At 44.1% G+C, this 19,331-nt stretch overlaps 1 protein-coding gene across 1 annotated transcript; it reads right to left on the bottom strand.

Annotated features, from left to right (window-relative positions):
- Positions 1 to 1,943: 1,943 nt before the first annotated feature.
- LOC134078248 (activin receptor type-1C) lies at positions 1,944 to 18,503 on the bottom strand. Its single transcript, XM_062534033.1, has 9 exons — positions 18,292 to 18,503; positions 14,376 to 14,606; positions 9,697 to 9,939; positions 9,270 to 9,500; positions 8,258 to 8,425; positions 7,023 to 7,179; positions 6,336 to 6,460; positions 5,492 to 5,622; positions 1,944 to 4,546 (listed from the first exon to the last, which is right to left on the bottom strand). The coding sequence occupies exons 1-9, from the start codon at positions 18,356 to 18,358 to the stop codon at positions 4,421 to 4,423; spliced, it is 1,479 nt and encodes a 492-aa protein (XP_062390017.1). The 5' UTR covers positions 18,359 to 18,503; the 3' UTR covers positions 1,944 to 4,420.
- Positions 18,504 to 19,331: the final 828 nt, after the last annotated feature.

The raw sequence follows: 19,331 nt of genomic DNA, 5'->3' as shown, positions 1-19,331 counted from the left end.
GCCTGAGCTCTGGGATGAGTTGATTCATGGTTCTCCAGAAGTCAGAGACGCATGAAGGGAACTAGCCCCTCTGCGACCAACCTCCCCACCACCACCTGTTTCCTCTCTGTCTCCCTTTTCCTGAGGGGTGGGCGGGGGTGGGGGGGGGGCACTTTGGCATGTGCCGCCACGGATGCCTGCCCTCCACCGCCACCACGGATGCTAGCCAGCAAGAGCGCCGCATGCCTGCCCGAGCGAGGGCCAGGGAGGGCAGCTATGCGGTGCGCACGGTGGCAGATAAAGGGAGGCTTGAGCCATAGCTTGAGGCCAGAGACTTGCTCCACAAACACGGCGCATGGCTCGCTGGAGCCGCGGCATCACACGTGCCTTTGTCCAGAAAAGGCGCATCACGCACAGGTCAGCAGTCACAAAGAAAACAGCTCCGCTTTTGGGGGGGGGGGGGGTGGGGGAGTGGGGGTTTGGCGGGTTATTTTGTTTTAAATTTCAAAAAATGCGAAAACATGATGTGTTGGCGGTGGGGGGCGCTTTATAAGAGCAGAGTTTCTTAAGGGGCTGTTAAGAAATAGAAGTCTTTGGTCATTGTAATGTTCAACTCAAGCCAAATCCAACTCTGACCTTCAGCACATTCGGATTGGCACCCGTGCATTGCCATACAGCTTCCCCCCTGTTCAATTGCTCAAGCAAGGAAGGAGGAAATGTGAAATAACTTTGTCACTGTTCATATTTTCCCCACCGCCCCTTCGCCTCGATCTCTACGGTAGACCAACAGACAGCCGATTGCTCAACTCAGACGTCCTCTGTCCCACTGCTCTTGGCTGGCCTCTTGCATGGCCTGGTGTCCAGCCCGACACAGGACTGTCTGGCCATCACAACTTCCCTTGTCTTAGCAAGGAAAAAGTTCAACTGAGTCCAACTTGGATGGAGACAGTAACCTTTTTTTCTGTCTACTGTAAGGGGTCTTTTTAGAAGGCATTGGGTGCACTATGACAAAGAAATATGCTAGGCCATAAGTCATTGTTTAAATCAGTGTAACTGATTCAGTGTAATGTAATTCTTTGTCATATGCGAGTTCATAGACTTTTTGAGAGCGGGCCAAGGTGCATGGAATCTCATTCAGAGATGGTTCCTGCCGTTGACCTGCGGGTAACTCTGAATGAAGAGCGCTTAGTACAGTATAGGAATGAGTCACATACAAACAAGAGCTAAATGAGTTTACAGCAGCAGAGAGTTGCAGTAGAGTTGCACTTACAGTAGGTGTGCAAACCATTGAGACGTCACACATGACTCTAACAGACCTGTTAAGAGAGTGAGGCAAGATGGCTAGTCAAGTGTTACAACACCAGCTTTAAGTTTCCAGAGAAGACACATACACATACATTGGCAACTTGCCTGTGGCTTAACTTTCACACATACAGTACACACACGCACGCACACACACACACACACACACACACACACAGGCACTGTTATCACTTGCTGAGTCATATCTGCAAAGTTCAGGCACGGAATTGCCTGACTGGCTTGCATTTGTTTTAACGGTCAAATCCGCTGTAACTGTCAACTTTGCATGTTTAGTTCAGGTTAGTGGTAAGAGTTCTCGATGCAGCGGATGTTCTTTGTCAGGGAAAGGACATTGAATGGGTTTTCAGTTTAGACCACAATGCCTATAAACATAATCGTTATGACTTCCCATAAAGAGATGGAGAAATATAATGACCTTGCAACCTGATTACAAACTAGAACACTTCAGTAATACATTTGACATACTGTATATTACATGAACATTATCCAATATATTCACTATCCAATATCCACTATTTATAGAATATAAAAAGATAAAGAGGTTAGTGATGTGGATGGATTCATTAATTTCATTTATTCATCTCAGTGTGAAGATGAAGGTCAAATTCTCATATATTGAAATAACACTGAGCTCATATGTTAACCAAAAATACTTTATTCACAGTTCACATACATCTGAATACAATAAATAGAACAATCTTGAGAGATAAAGTATACTGCTAGTTGTAATAAGACACAGAGATCGGAACTCAAAGCATAACGTGGAGTATGAGTGCCCATTTTACATGCTTTTAGCATAATAACAAAATAAAACAAAACAAAAACAGAGATAAATTCCCCAAAGCATTCTTTGTGGTGTGGCTCAGCAAGGAACGACAACGCTGCACCTGGTAAGAACTGCAACCATCTCCTGTTTGGAATGGGCCTCCAAGGAGAGACATTGTAACATACAACACTGTTTGCAAACCTGAAGGCATTCATATGTACTGTACTCCATTCAGTGAGCCATTATGTAGCTAATGTGCAAGAGATTCTAAGAATACTTCACATGCATTGTGCTATGTTCCAAAACATAGACTTCAGCAGTGTGTAAAAGGGCTTTTGGACCCTATTTTCCCATACTGTAAATGGCGATCCCCAGGAGGTTAAGCTCTGCCTACTGCTTTGCATCTGACTCCAGTGCTATGTGCAAAGAGAGGGACAGGCCACACATGCTCACTGTGACATTGGCATGCATGGACACACGCTGGACAGTCAACACATGAATTGGAACCAAAGACAAAGCATCAAATGATTAGGCCACTGACTGTGTTTCACACTAGGCGTCATGCAGAGCAAGTCAGTGTCACAGTGGTACAGTGCAAGAAGATTATTCTTTTCGTTTTCATAAGCCACGTTAGCAACTAGACACGGTTAAGATAAAAAGCATTTTAGGGTCAGTATATATATCTTCATCTATATATACCCCAAATCTAAAGACAACAGAGTACATATGAAAGCCTAAGGAGTGCTTGCTTGACTTTTTTTTTCTCTTTAAAAACAGCCTCCTGTGGTAACAGACCAGAGTGTCTCACACTCACACACACACACACACACGAGCAGCAGCACAGAAAAAGAAGAACCCAGTAACCGCAGACACAAACGGATGCCTGCTTCCAGTTCAGCGCTCACCTGGCACGGCCCCCAGACAGGGAGATACAAAACCAGATTCACTTCATGTTCCTCTTTCAGAGTATCATAGCATAACCATAAAGCCTTTGTATGAGACAATGACAGTACTGTTCATGACATAGGCAATCAAGCAGTCACTGTTTACACAAAACACTGTTTTAACACAGCACATATACTTCCCATCTTAGATAATGAACAGCTAACTGCAAAGTTTCGGCTATCAATCTGTCAACAAGGTGCTGTCATAAGTCCTTCAATTATAGTGATTTGTTAATAAGACCTCTAAAATCACTTTTTTTACGATCATAATTATATTTGCACATAAAAACATCCAGTAAAGCATTTTCCACTGAAGTTAAATGTATAAACATTGTTTAGTGTCACACAGTACAAGAAAAGTGCATCCATTAAAACCTTTGGGGATTATAAATTTCACTATGAAGATCGATAGACATTCATATAATCTCTATATTTTTGCAAGTTTGAAGAAGTAAGGCTTCACTAGACAGAGCCTTCATGATGAAGGCATTGAGTGAATGTTTTTCTCTCTCTTTCTCCAACACACAGTACAGCTCACAGTGTGTACTCATCTGTACTCTCTAGGCTTCTCTTTGACTGATATGTTTCCCTGATCTTCTCTTCGTATCAGCAGCTGGTGAGAGACCAGAGTTCAGCGACATCTGATGCCAGCTGTACCTCTACACAAAGCTAGATAAAAAATAGATCTACCGGATAGAAATATTTAAAAGACGGATTCTGGACAGAAATGTGCTTAAATTGTTCTCTCTATTTGGCTTCTTGGGTTTCTAGGGGGCACAGAGAAGAGCGTCCGAAACATCTCAGAAGGGATATTCCAGGACAACCACTTAGATGACAAACACAACCATCTGATTGGCCCCTTGGGTACATGTAGGAGTGTTAATGTGATTGTTTACAGGGAGATTCAGACACATTAATCTTCCAGTGGAGACTTTGGTCAGTAGTAACCAAGTGACTGCCCATCTAAGGAGAGGACGACACCGAGTCCTCCTCTTCAGCTGAGCCAAGAGTGTTACTCAGTAACATTTACAATCAGTATGCATGAACACCAAGCATAACATTTATGGCACAATAAAGCAGCGTACACGTGCAACTCATAGCATTTGGCACTTTAAAAATAGAAAACAAACAAATAAAACACTTGAGGTAGCAAAGTATGTACACATATCCAAAAGCCTTTCTTTTTCCGTAGAGTCACAGTTTTTGAATACACATTCATGTTGATTCACATTCAGTTGTGGATATAGAACAGTGGGACGGGGATCCTCGCTGCTAGACACTGGGGTTCTTTGGCATACATTGAAGTCTGTGCAGGGTTGGTGGGGAGGGGGTGTGTTAGGGTCACCTTGCAGTGTCTTTGAGGATTCAGGCCGGACCAAAGCCAACTCGTCCCACCCGGGGGGGCTGCTCAGTCTTTGATGTCCTTGACCACCGTCACCTGAGAGATGGTCTTCTTGACCCGCAGGGCGGTGAGTCGTGCGGCGGGGTTGGCGTACCAGCACTCTCGGATGATTTTACCCATCACTCGCAACGCCTGCCGTGTTCAAAAGAGACGGGAGAATCAGGACAATTCGCACGGCCGTGCAAGAATTTCTCTCTCCATTTCTCTCTCTCTCTCTTTCTCTCCATTGCGAACACACACACACACACACACACACACACACACACACACATATATAATATAAAAAATAAAAAACATTGACACTCTCACAAGTGCACGTAATACAAATACACATTCCTGAAATATCACCTATTCTGCAATGTAAAGTGACACATCAAAGTGCACCGTTCTAAGTGCAGTCTGCAGAGTCTTTCGAGCTGCTCGAGGTTCCTGCAGACAGACAGCACAATGCCAACTGTGCCACCTGATTGCAACAGCAGGTACTTCACCCTCAACGCTCTCTTCTCCCCCAGACTGCCATCTCCACCACACACCTCTCCCTCTATCACACATCTCATACTGTATGTATTGTTCTCCATAAACTTCTCTGGACTTCCTTTTTCTTATTTTATCCGTTACTATTTACTCCAAGACAGTTCCTCTTTACCATTCTTAACTTTTAGTGTTGGTCTTTCTATTCTCCCCATTGTTCCTGTTTTTGTGATCCCTCATCTAACCCCTAGGATTAGAGTTAGGACCAGGGTGTCTACCCACATCTCTGCTTCCTGTATGTGCTCCACTACTTCTCTTCAGCCTCCATCTGAGTTTTAACCCCTCTATTCTCTCCTCTCCTCACAGCTCTGCCACATCTCTCCTCCTTTCCTGTCCTCTCCTCACAGCTCTGTCACATCTCTCCTCTCCTCTCCTCTCCTATCCTTTCCTATCCTCTTCTCTCCTCTCCTCTCCTCTCCTATCCTTTCCTCTCCTATCCTCTCCTCTCCTCTCAGCTCTGACATATCTCCTCTCCTCTCCTCTGCTCACAGCTATGCCGTATCTCTCCTCTGTTCTCTCCTCTGTTCTCCCGCCTCCACTCCTCACCTCACAGCTCTGCCACTGGTTGGGAACGTTGGGCCGGAGCTTCTGGTCACACACCACCTTCCTCATGTCCTCGATGGACGGATCTGAAGGCACCAAGTCGTAATAAGGCAGCTGGAAATCTTCATGGATTCCTGAGAGGACACAAAAAATAAAAGTAAAGTGTCAACAAACCGTTTTCAGTCATGTTGAATGTGTGCTGCAGTTTGTTGTGGTGAGTTAACATACATTCTGTGTTGTGGCACACAAGGAATTGCTTGCTAACATTGCTGACATTCTTCATGTTCACTATAGACATCTACAGTAACATTTAATTGATCTTACAGACATGCAGACAAACAGGAAAAGTGGCACTGAAAGCGGATTTTACGCTGCAGACTGTTTGAATTTTCACCTAATTCTTCGAATGATGTTGATATACCGGTTATGTAATTTACACACAACAATAGTCACTAAGCTCTTTAAAATGAGAGAGCTCCAGTTGCAGCTTGTTCCAAATGTTTTGCTAAAGTGAGTTTGGGATCACTGCAGTAGCTACACTTCAACTAGACATGGCCTTAAAAAAATGGTTTCAGACTTAAGCACACATAGCAACAACATTTTTCAGTCAAATCTAACGTGTGTTCCAAATGATTTTTGTGAGTAAGGAAGCATTGCAATATATAGTGTGCAAGGCATTGCTTCTATTACCATGTAATAATATCAACTATAGTGTATCAATAGTATACTATTCCCTGTGTTCATAGGTGTCTGTGTGTGCACTAGATGTGGAGTCAGCAGTGAGTCACGGTCAGCAGTGAGTCACTGTCCCCATGTGCTGGTGCTGTGCTACCACACAGCTTCTTACCTCGAAACGAGCAGCGCCGGGCCAGTTCCCAGAACACCAGCCCCAGCGAGTAGATGTCCGCCCGCTTGAACGTCTCGAAGCTGTTCATATTGATCGTGTCGTCCAGTATCTCAGGCGCCATGTACCTGCAAGGGATGAACTCATTTACCACCAATTAAAAAGACCTGGGGGGAGAGGGACAGTGGGGGGAGGAAGGAGGCGGGGGGAGGGGGGGTTGCTATCACAGAGGGTAAACAATGACACATCTGTCCCTTCTTTCTCTCTCTCTCCTGGCAGTAACCTGAACCCAAAGGCAGGTCACTGAGTGGACAGAGATAATGGGGGATGAGCATGTGCGTATACGTTCTCATTGTCATATTAACACGTGCGAGCATATGGCGCGCTGCAAATAGCCGCTCTAAGCGAGAGGGTGTTGGAAGGGAGGGCGGGAGGGCCTCGGATTATTTGGTTGGGATACTGCATCATGGATTGGCTCGGATTAGAGGGCGCACCTCCGACGGGCCAATAATGTCAAACGAGCGATCGCATTTCTATACTGTGTCTCTTTTTCGCACCCTCCGCCCCTTTCAAGCTGTCCCTTTTCCTGGGGTGAGAAATCAATATTAATGTGAACACCTGTGCGGACTCAGGCGGCTGTGAATATGGCAATCATACGTGTAAGACAAGGAGCAGCTGGGGAGGTCTCACCTCTTAGTGCCCACTCGGTGATTGGCTGGGATGTCGATGGTGTTGGTGCCGGAGTCGTGTTTCACGGCCAGGCCCAGGTCGGCGATGACGGCCGTGCCATTCTTCTTCACCAGGATATTTTTGGACTTGATATCTCTGTGAGCAATGGCTGGTTTTCCTGTCGCACATAAAAAAAAAGCAATGGGCAGTCAGTACCTTCCAACATCTGTGTCTGTCAGGTTTTTTTTTGTAACTAAACTAATTATAGTCCTCCTGTGAGGTATGGAGGTATTCAATGAAGGGAGGAAGAGAAAGTAATGTAGAGAGAGAGAGAGAGCGAGAGAGAAAGAGAGAGAGAAAACTTGTGCACTTTTGAAATGTGCATGTTGAAGCAGGATATAGCTGGATTTAATATACATATTTATGGATAATAGGAAGTTGAACCTGATTTTCAAAAAACTTTTGTGTTGCATGTGAGACAATGAAATAGCAAAAGAAAGTTGAGTAAACTAAAGAACAACATTAACATTATAGACATGCAGACAAACTGAACTGGGAAAAAAGAATTGAAAATTGATTTTGCTCTGCAGACTATTTGAATGTCTACCTAATTCTTTGGATCATGATGATATACCTGTTATGTAATTTACACACAACAATAGTCACTAAGCTCTTTAAACTGAGAGTGCTCCAGCTGCAGTTTGTTCCAAATGCCACTGCAATAGCTCCAGTTCAAAGCATGGTCTGACGGACTGGCAAAACTGCCATTGGAGGTCAGTGGCTACCCAAATGTATAAAAGTATACAAATAAAAGGCAACCATGGTCCCGGACAGAACTAAATGTAGTGACACCAACAGCCAAAACAACTACTCCTTTCTCCTCAAATGTTCCCCATGAGTTACACATGAGTGCTTGCTCTGGCAACATTTGAATGGATTCAAAAACTCTTTTGTTCCGGTATCAATTCAAATTCTCAACAGTCACCTTAAATAGAATAAAATAAGCTGAGGTCATAGAGGTTGCATCCCATCTATTGTTGTATAATGTATGTATTGTATTGTATGTATTTTAACTAACATACCTGTGTATCTAATTGCTTGTATGTATCTAGGTCTGTTAGATCACATTGTTTTGTGTGTTTTGTGGAGTTCAAGTCAAATGCCCCCATGGAAGATATGCACATTTATATATAAATATATATACTATACATATATATGTCTATCTATGTATCTAGCAGAGAGAGCAGGCCTCTCACCCTGAGTGCCAATGATCTCCATGTGGAGATGGGCCAGGCCGCTGGCGATGGACAGGGCCAGCACGATCATGGCTTCCACCGACACCGTGTACCTGTTCAGGTAGTCGAACAGGGAGCCGTGCTCGTGGTACTCAGACACCAGCCACAGCTGTGTCCACGAGCCATTATCTGAGGAGAGAGAGAGAGAGAGAGAGAGAGAGAGAGAGAGAGAGAGAGAGAGAGAGAGAGAAGGAGAGAGAGAGAGGGTGAGAAAAGGAGGGGGTCACTGTGAACTCTGCTTCCATGTCAGAGCACAATACAACGCATGCTCCTCTGCCTGAGCCAGGTCTCCAAATGAGACCTCTATTCTTTTATTAACATTGTTCCCAATGAAGAGTAAATTGCTGGGCTGATGAGATGTAAGCTCTGTACACACACACACACACACACACACACACACACACACACACACACACACACACACACACACACACATACACACACACACACACACACTCTGTAAATGGCACTCCGACTAAGCTCAGCAAGATGCACCTATGTAATCCTGTTGCTGGAACAAGCCTCTGTGGCGATTACTGAAATAACCCCACCCATCAGCATGAAAAAAAATTAAGACTTCTAGCAAGCCAGGATTCACTGCATTGGTTACTGAGAGATGATGATACTCCATTCTCCGTCACACATAATCATGGGATTCACGCGCTGCTCTGCTCTCAGAACCATTTCACAGGTGACACCAAGCCCTATAAGCCCTAAGGTGACACCCTGTCTCTGACCATACACAACACAGAGAGGTGACAGGAGCACGTGCATAAAGCTGAGATGTATTGTCTGACTTTTATGAAGACAATAAACAATAAAAATTTGTTTTTACATTAAGAAAACATCAACCCTGACTTCCACATCTAGATTCCATGCTCTCAAACTAGTCTGAAAGAACTTGTGTGTCCTTTACTTTTTCTTTGACCTCCAGGAAAAGTAACGGTAACTCCGTGTGAGTGACTTACTGTACCTTTGTTGTCGGCGGCGATGAAGCCCAGGATGTTCTCATGGCGAAGCATGATGGTCTGATAGATCTCGGCCTCGCGGAACCAGGAGCGCTCGTCTCTGGAGGAGAAGATTTTGACGGCCACATCCTCGCCACGCCACTTCCCCCGCCACACCTCCCCAAAGCGCCCCTTGCCGATGCTCTCCTGGAGGACGATGGTGCGGGCAATGGTCCGCTGAACCAGCAGCGGCAAACCTGACAGGCATAATGGAATACATCATGATAAGTATTCACTAGTAACCACCATTAGTGACCACTAATTCCAGTCGAAAATCAGTCTAAAAACACCAAGCCTTTCTCAGCGCACGCTATCAATAAACAGGGAAAAGACTCTGAGGAGAAATTCAAACATGTCCCCCTACCACCAACCCCATTCAGGAGAGCCACTGACCTGAACCTGATCCGGAGGTGCTCATGTCGTAAATCAGGTCCTTCAAACACTTCTCGGCGGACATGAGGCTTTGGTCGTCCAGCGGCTCTTCCACGTCCTGCTTGCGGCCTCTGGCGTGGGCACAGCGCTGACCCTGCAGAACGCACACGCCCAGCAGGATTCCCACGCACAGCAGGCACGAGGGCACCAGGATCACCGCCGCCAGCTCCAACCGACCCCAGCCAGACCCCTCAGCAGGCCTCTCTGCACACACACACACACAAACACAGGTTTAATTATAGAATTCTACTAACAGACAGAGATATTGAAATCATCTGGCCTATAGAGAGTGTAAATTGTATGTCAACAGCAACACTAGCAAACCCATGAGACAATGTAAGTGTCTACTTGTCATTCATCAAAATGACTACGCCCTCTGCTGTTAACATGTAACCATCAATAACATGTGGATAAGCAACACAAACAGCAGGCAATATAGATTGATTTTAGTTAAAAATAGACATTTTGCTATTGTTTTCAATATACATTTCTCTCTCTCTCTCACTCTATTCTCTCTTACACTCTGCAGGAATAGCACCAAAGACTTTTAACCTGAAGACTTTTAAGGACGGAGAACTAGAATAGCAGGCTATTCTGGTGAAATCGACATGGATTCAGCAAATGAATGTGCTCAATAAAGCTGGCTTTTCACTGTTTAGTCTGGGATGACTTCAAGTGAGAAAGGTATTCAGCTGTAGCAAACAAGACAAAAGTCAATATGGAAATAACAGCCCTTTCGTAAAAAACCTAAGTGTGAAAAATGTCTGAGTCATCTTCGTGACAAAACCTCAAGATAAAACATCATATCAGACCCCAGCACAATTTGCGCCTTGAGTTAATATTAAATTCCTCGCTGCAATCTAATTTATTATCAGTGCGCCCACTGAAAAACAACAATTACTCATAGTATGTGCAAAAGAAGATGAAAGATCAGTGGAAGCAATCTGCCCTTTGTGCAAGCCAAGTGATTGAGTATCATTGAGGGGAATAGTGAGGGGCATTGACTTTTAGACGGGTGTCCTTGATGTGCCGAGTGGGCGAAAAGCAAGGTGACTTGGTTGAAAACAACTCAGACATGGCAACAAAGTCTCTCAACGATGCCCCAGTCTTCCACAGACTAGACTCCCTTTATGATTATAGGAGATTCATCAACAAATACAAGATGAGCAGTAACGTTGCAGTTGTTTATTTATTTTATCAACTTGTTATTTTTTTCACATTTGGAATGACATGTGGTGCAATACTGAGTGAAGCAATATTTGTTGAACCCCCCCTGATTTTTGTTCAAAATTATCATAAAACAAGCATCCAAGCATATCTTTATCCATTGGGACCAGTGGGGCATGTTGCAATGCTTGCTGAGAAGTTGAGACCAGATAGGGAGCTAGATGTGTGACAACAACCAGAGTTGGGTATTTCAAAATGTGTTTTTCTACTTTTCACCAGAAAAAAAACAGTCCAACTGGACCAAAAGTGGCAGAATCAGTATGTCAGTCGAATAGGGAATTGTATGATCATGTGGAAGGGAGTGAAACTGGATGTCATATAGGAGGCTTGTTTGAAGTGAGCGAAACACAGATGACATTTAAAGGTACGTGCCATTTTTCTGTGAAATTAGCTTATTATCTAATTTGTGGGTTAGACCAGTTCACCTATAGCTGGCCCATAGCTAAAAGAAAGCTAGAGGCTAGCTGTTCTAACTCACTTCCAGTTAATTATGCTAAGCTAGGTTAATGGTGTCAAACTGGGATACTGCACGCACAGAGAAGAGTATGTACCCTCTTATCTTACTCTGGGGTTGACGGCAAATAAGCTCATTTCCCAAAAAGTTCCTTTGAGGTCAAGGGTGCAAACAGACACAGAGTTTGGCAGTGGCTACCATTTCAAATGAGAAGCTGAAGACTCTGTCTGTACTGCATATTTGACATGAGAATGTCACTCCACATTATAGAACTTAGAGTTGGACTGTCAAATATCTGAGTGCTTCCAGTCCTCTGGGCATTTCACCTCCTGAGGTACGAAGGTGCTACAGTGGGAATGTTTCAACATGGGAGCGACTCCTATCCATCACTTTGTCACCTTCAAACCGATTAGCCAAATGAAGCCATGTCACAACAGTCTCTCTGGCCAGGCTTTATTTTGCCACTGGAAGATTATACAAATGCATGCAAAACTGCAACGCATGCCAGGCTCAGACGGGCAAGTGGTGCATACTGTATCCTCAGCTGTGAGCACATTAACACTGCAAACAGCCACTCATCATACGAGCAAAAGATATAGCCCACATGATAAAACAGGATCTTTGACCTCACAAAGAGGTGTATGGCTGTAAACAGAGACACACTATAGTTTCTCTAAATCCGTAGCATATAGTATATTCTCTCACAGCATGGTATCAGATGAAGACCATAAAGCCGGAGAGATATGGTGTGCCTAACGGCATTATAGACACGTGCTCTGCTTTTTTGGGAATATCTCTGGTGTCTGTTTACACAAATGTGTCTTATCAGCATAACTGTGTTGGGCCAAGGCCACAATACGCACGTATCATCATGAGTTCATAAAGCCTGAAAGGCTTTGGGGAGCTGGAGTGCACTGAGGATACATGAGGTTTCCGTCCCAGCATGTTGAATGCACTTCAACAGCCTCTTGGGAGGAATGCTGTCTTAATGAAGATGTGATTTTAGAAGCCGCGGTGGACGACCACAGGGTTGTGGCCACGCTTGACGCAGGGGCGTAGGCTAACTCGATGCTAACGAGACACAGCCAGAGGAAACCATTGATTTTGGTTGGGCCAATTCACCAGCGCAAGCCTTTGGATGAGGCCACAGCTCCAACACCCCGCCGACACACTCCCTCACAGCACTCCAGCTCATTTCAACGGCCTGCCAGACTGCTCGGACAACTGCCGAAGTGCTTTGCCGTTGATGTGATTGGTCCATAAGTGCTCTCTGGGGAAAAAAACAGCATGCAAAAACACAAAAAGCTCAGACTCTTTTTCCTTCCATTGCTTTCCCATCGCTTTGGTCATTTAACAAGCACTTGTGAATCGCCGAATCACTCAGTCTCAGTGCGTACAATCAATGTGGTAACCAGGGGAACAGCCATTACAAGCTTCACTGCGTCGCGGTGTCAGGCGTCACAGCTGGGGAGCACAGAGGTGGAACACTCCATAGATACGCTGCCCTTTGGATCAATAGCACACTCATTCACACATGCACACTATAGAGGGTCATGTCATCCGCCGTCAAGTGGGGCTGTTTGCTGTAGGCATTTCCTTAACCTTGTATCGTTCAGCGATAATACAACCTGACAAAAAATTATTCAACTTATCAAATGAATTCACTATTTCAAGGCAGTAGATTTCCTCCTGTGTGATTTTCCTCATGGTCTAATACAGTATGTACTACAAAAATGTTATCTACTGAAACTTTAAAAACTTAGCTGACCCAAACCATACATTAACACAGGAGGACTCCTCCCTTTCCTATGCATCTGCACAACACCCCAGCTACAATTCTTGACAGGGTGAGACAAAGTGCAATGTCATAATAATCCCAAAATATCCATTACTGTACTAATAAAACGATGGCATGGCACATATGATGAGGCACTAGTACTGTTTCATTCTGTGCAGAGAAAATGCCTAAAAGGGTATTTCAGAGAATACAAATGTATCAGCCCATACTATATAGGCCTACTAAAAGTAAACTGTAATCCCTTTGGAAAACAATCAGATAACTACACCAACAACACGAGTCTACTAATTACCTCAGGCATTTCTGGAGCCATTATCTAAAACTCTTGCCAACTCAGGTGTCTGACCATGCAGCTAACAAACGGATGAGTGCAAGGCTTTGCACCAACCAGGGAGGTATTTATAAACCCTCCCAACAACGTCACAGACTGCCCTGAGGTACACCCTGCCAGCAGTATTATGTCACAGGATATAGACGTGGATCATCCCCCTGTGTATGTCTGGCATGGCTGTGGGTCTGAGCCCCAGGGAAGGAGACAGGGAAGGCCTGGGTGGGTGGAGGGGCCCAGGGGAGAGTGAGGGTGGGATACCTCTTCCCTAACACCCAGGCGAGTGGTCAGGCCCAGACAAACACACCCACGCGGTCGGACAATCTGTGCCTGAATAATGGAACTGGCGCTACGAGGCAGGAGGAGAGGAAAGGTCACCTGGTAGTTTGGCTAATGAGTAGGTCTCCAGACAAACGTGAAAAGCCATCCTGGCACTTTTTAATTAAACATTGCTGAACTCCAGCAGCGCGGTTTGTTTGCTTAGCAACCAGTCAGCACTCTGAAACGCCACAGTGCATCTTTGTTATTCATTAGATTTATTCTGAAACTAATGATACCTACAAGACTCGGACTCTCTTGCCTCAAAGATGCTACTGAGCAGAATTTCAATTCAGAGCCATCAGGTGGCCATGCCAAATTGCTGACAAAGATACTGTCATGTAAAAGGGGCAACTCAAACGAATAACCATTCTTTTGGTCAAAGTTACTCTGCAAATCAGATAGTTTGACAAAGTAGTTGCAAGCTAGTAGCTATAGCCAAGCAGCAGAAGCACCGTGTCCCCAGATGCTGGGCGGTCCAGGGCTGCAGTGAGATGTGCAGGTAAGCAGCATACCTGTATGCAAGTGCAAGGTCTCGTTGTTGCAGAAGTCGGTGAAGCAGCAGCTCCTCTTGGAGACGTTCCGCGAGCCGTAACAGAACACCTGGCCCCTCATCTCCGAGGGCGACAGGCAGGACTTGACGGCCTCCTCCCTGCCGTTGATGAGCATGACGGAGTTCCAGCAGGCCCCGTCCGCCCCCGTCTCGCAGGTGTTGTTGGCACACAGCTGACACACACACTTCAGCGCTGGAGGAGAGGAGAGAGGAGAGACACAACGGTTGAGTTTTCATCCAAAACAATCCAATGTGATGAGACTGCAATTTATTTGGCTTTGTAGTCACTCTGAATGATATCAGTGCCGCTATAGCCGGTTTGTGGAAGAAAAAAAAGACACACACAAAAAAAGCGCTCAAGATAAGGACCTTGAGCAATGGCATATAAAAACACACCTGTGACAGCTTGAAGCTACTTGGAGGCTTTCTTTTGTAATATTCTCTGACTGAATCTAAAAGAATAATAAATCAACAGACACTTCCATCCCACTCCCATTGTGTAAAGTCTCCTTCACAACAAAAGGGCTGAAAATAGGCAGGGGGGAGATTGACTTTAATCCTGTTAGCTATAAGTTTCCAGAGTCATCCATGGTAGCTGGTGGCTATTTGCTCTCTTAAGACACTGTCTTCCCTGTTATGCAACACAGATTGTTCGTTTCAATTGCAGGAGAAATGTGCGTAATGCCGCTTACTCTAACACCCTAGCTAATCTTCACAGCTCGTCTGTACCTGTACTGTCCAGGGAAAGTCATCAACAAGGCAGTGCAAGGCTTGTCAGTGGCAAATAAGTTGGCTTTCACTGAGATTCACTTTCTGTGCTGTCTAGTTCTGATTGAGGGGAATGAGATTCGGCCCAGACTTCATTGGATTTGTAAGTAAGATCGAGAATCTTTCGGTGAGGAATCACTCTGCTGTCTGACCATACATCAGCATGCTGCAAATTTATTAATACATAGAAGAAAGAATTTATTCCAGAGGGTTATCGACTTTTCACAGAAATTCCACACTTTCTCCAATAAACATCACATCAAAGTGAAGTCTCTCCTTGTTATTCAGGCTAAACTTATTAAACATCCGCCTCCTTCCTGTTGGAAAATCTTTTTTTCCCTTGAATTCAGATTTACAACGTTCTTTTTAATCAACCAAAGTATGGCATTTCTGCCTGAGCTGTTCAGTGGCATAACTCTCCCTCAACATGCACCAGATGATCTCAAAGATAAGCTGCCCTCAGTGAAAATCAGTCTTTCACAGCGATGTCAAGAATCTGAGGTTAAGTTCTCAGTGGCCATTAAGCATGCACTGTAAAAAATCTAACATTTGAAAACAAAAAATGATGAACACACTCTGATGGTCCCATGGGTGTATATGTTAGAAATGTGCATAGCAGTGTACATGTGTTACGTCTTGTGCTGAGCTGTATTAAAGGTTATGAGTATGAGAATAGTCAATCTAGACATCTGTGAACGTTTGCATTCACCTTCACACATATCGCATCCTTTACAGTTGCACAATAAAAAATCACATATAGCCCATGAGTGCTCTCTCTTTGACACAATGCCAGTCTGTCTGGGGGAATATAAGTAGTTAAGTGCCTAAATGAGGACCATCAGCCACAAAGCCAAAGGGGTAAATGCTCCCACAGGTGTAATTGACCTCAGCGTGATGGCACAGACACCGAATGATGGCATAGCTGATCCATAAACACCGGTTCATTTCAGCTCGAGATGGGGGCAATTTTCCTGTCTGACAGGCTGTACCTTTTTTGGGGTAATTTTTTTTCTTTCAACTTTGGCTTCACTGAGACATATCACTCATCCTTGTTTCAAACCCCCCAGACATCATTGTCCACTCTAATATATTTGGGCTGAGTGCAGCTGGATTCTCAGAAGAGGAGCACACACCATCTGCACTTATTATGCAGAGCTCCATCTCGCTGTGAGCAATGTGTCCAGATTGAAGAGGCAATTTGGTGCAGACCTAACACCTGACACAAATACAGAACAATATGCCACACACTGTCTGTGCGCACATATGTAGAGAGGGTATGGGCTGATGAGACACTAGAAAGCGCCCTAAGTACTCAAATGGCAGGGAAGCTCAAACGGTGTCACCGAGAAGGTGATTAAGGGCCCATGTGCAATACTCATATCTTTTCCTGCACGTGACACTGATCTGAGGACTCAGCTCAGCAGCAGGTGACAGGTTTTCTATCATACTGAGTGTGTACAGTGACAGTACATGTGCTGTCCATTTCTGCCTGAGAATACAAACTCATTAGACTTATGTATGTTCTGTGTCACTAGCCAGGACCGAACACATGCACCTAAGGGCATGCTCACACCTTGCCATCCGTACCATACCCGAGTGCAACATTGACCCTCAAAGTCTGATTCGTTTGACCAGTGTGATTGCTCCATACCCGATTCGCTTGAGGAGGTGGACTCGGGCACAGTGCGGTTGGGCTTATGATTGTGCCTTTGCAAAGCACTGCAGCTCAACTGTGCCTAGGTACAGGTTGATAGTATGCAGTTTGAGTGAAGAGCAAGAATGGGAGAAAACCATATTCTGGCGTGGAACTAGAGAATCCTACCAAGTGTGGGCATACGTCGTTAGTGACTTGGTCAGTAATCACACAACTCTATTTTGGTATTCATGTGTGTTCTGATTTGTGCAGTGCTTTCAATCAAACAGCGAAGCGGCATGACAGATTGACCAGAAGATAGAGGTGTGGTTTAGTAAGTATGTAAATCATTTTAAGGCCAACAACTGATAGCTCCAGACAAAACAACAACTTTTCTTTTGAATGGACAAACAGAAATATGATTGAATAAAACTTAGTGCTGATTTAATAGCAGATCAGAACAGAATTAATTCTGTGTCTAGCAACTATGAGGTCAATAACTGCACCATAGACTAATCCTGGACTGTGTTCCAGGAAAACTGGAATTAGATTAACTTGTATCTTGAGCCCATGAAAGAATGATTTAAATATGTTTAAATGTTGGGTAATCCTACATGATATACTGTGACACTTATACAGTTGCTGCTGTTTATAAGGCTATTAACTTGATTTATACATCTACTGACATTTTTGTAGCCTTCAGTAAAACGTGACAGTGATCTTGTGCATGATATAACAACATTTTAATTATCCAGATTTCAGTTGCTGGTCAGGATATCAAGCCATTTATTTGCGTTTAATATATGTTATATAGTCATTGTATTATAAGACCTGACAGATGTCAGCAAAGATTCAGTAGCCAAGTTTAGTTTAAAATGTTCATAGCCAATAACTTATGTCTAAAACGGTTTCAATGACGCGCATTGTTAGCAAGACAGTTAAACACTTAAAAGTAAGGAGATGGGTTATTTTTTTCGCACTTTTAAAAAGGTATGCAGCCTCAGATTAAACAAAGATATAGTCTATGACTAGAGAGTTTTATGCTTGCAATAAATGGCTCAGGTTTTCCCAACGCACCTGTGATCTGCTAATAAAATAATGAGAAACTCAGCACTGATCTTTTGACTTTCCCTATAAGTCTGTTATATAATGACCTCATTTCATTGCATAATGTCCAGAGTCCATGAGAAAATCGCTTATGTTAGTTAAAATTCATAATGAATGAAAGTCATCATCCGCCTGTCTGTGGTCATGGAGTTCATGCGCGCGCTTTCGCTACATTTTTGTATCTCTAAGAAGATTAATTACGTGCGCAGTATTGCAAGAAGTTAAGCAAACAGGTAGTTGGATTTCTTCTGAGTATTTTAAAGTCAGTGACATGTTAAGTTTGTTTTAACAGCAACATCCAATCCGATCATATATTTCACCAGTGAACTACAGCGTAGAAGAAAGTGGAAAAGAACCTGCGAAAGCCTACCTGAGGTGAGCTGAGCGACGGATAGAAATATCAACGTCGCCTCAACTGTGTACCTGAAGCGACCCATGATGGCAGGTAGTCTACATCTGCTTGACTTCAACACAGACGGTCTACACGGCTTTTCGCAGAAAAGTCATGGCAGTGTTCTTCGATGTTATTCCTTCACCCACATTTCAGCACTGCTCCACTCTAAATAACCAGAGCGAAAACTGAATACGCAATAGGAGTTTTGCCCCGCCTCCGTTGCCTGGAATGTAAGAGGATTAATGCGCAGACCTAACGATAAATACGTGTGGATGCGGAGATGAACTTCAGTTCTGCGTTGGTGACGGCAAGCTTGCTTAACAGTACTGCCACCCCGGTAAACAAATATCAAGTGCACCGCATGGTGCGTTTTTCTGAGTAGACTGAGTCGTCTCGATGCTTGGAAGCGTGTTGTACTTGTTAACATGCAGATTATAAAGGGAATGTCAATAGTTGACTGTCGCGCTGAATCCTTGCCAAAACAGGGATAAACTATACTTTTCACTATGCTTAAATCCCATTTTTTGTTTAACTACTCACATGTTTATAACTTATTTATAACTAACAACTGTTCACTTATAGAACAAATGTGTCGAAAACAGCGTTGGTTTAACACATCTCTGTGTCCAGATAGGGATAACACAGTGTGTGGTGTTTCCTTTTTTATTTCTTCTTCTTATTATTGATACAATATGTGTTGAAAATAACACAACTTGCGTTGAAAACAACACAACTTGAATTGTTTTGAAACACATCTCTGTGTCCAGATAGGGACAACATATTCGTTTTAAGAGTGTGGATACAGTTGCATTTTCTGTTTGGCCAACTGCCTGTGGTGGTGTGGAAAACTTTCTATCCAGATACAGTGACACACCCTTATCACACAAGGGTTGACAGCTCTGGAGCGACTTGGGGTCATCCAAATAGAACCAGGTCAAGGGTGCAGTAAAACAACAACTGCTTTCCCCAAGCCAGGGTCTGCCAATCATGTACAGAGTCCTAGGCACACAAACACA

This window comes from Sardina pilchardus, chromosome 4 (genome assembly GCF_963854185.1).
Source record: "Sardina pilchardus chromosome 4, fSarPil1.1, whole genome shotgun sequence".
Classification (NCBI taxonomy): Eukaryota; Metazoa; Chordata; class Actinopteri; order Clupeiformes; family Clupeidae; genus Sardina; species Sardina pilchardus.
The sequence above is the reverse complement of the archived record's forward strand: the minus strand, read 5'-3'. Positions and strand labels throughout refer to the sequence as shown.

Bases quoted from the DNA above. Each gene is read 5' to 3' on its own strand.
- LOC134078248 (XM_062534033.1), bottom strand. From the start codon at position 18,358: ATGGGTCGCTTCAGGTACACAGTTGAGGCGACGTTGATATTTCTATCC. The intron at 5,623-6,335 runs GTAAGAAGCTGT...GTGTCCTCTCAG, and splicing joins CCGGCGCTGCTCGTTTCGAG to GAATCCATGAAGATTTCCAG. The intron at 4,547-5,491 runs GTGAGGAGTGGA...TGAACACGGCAG, and splicing joins ACCAGTGGCAGAGCTGTGAG to GCGTTGCGAGTGATGGGTAA.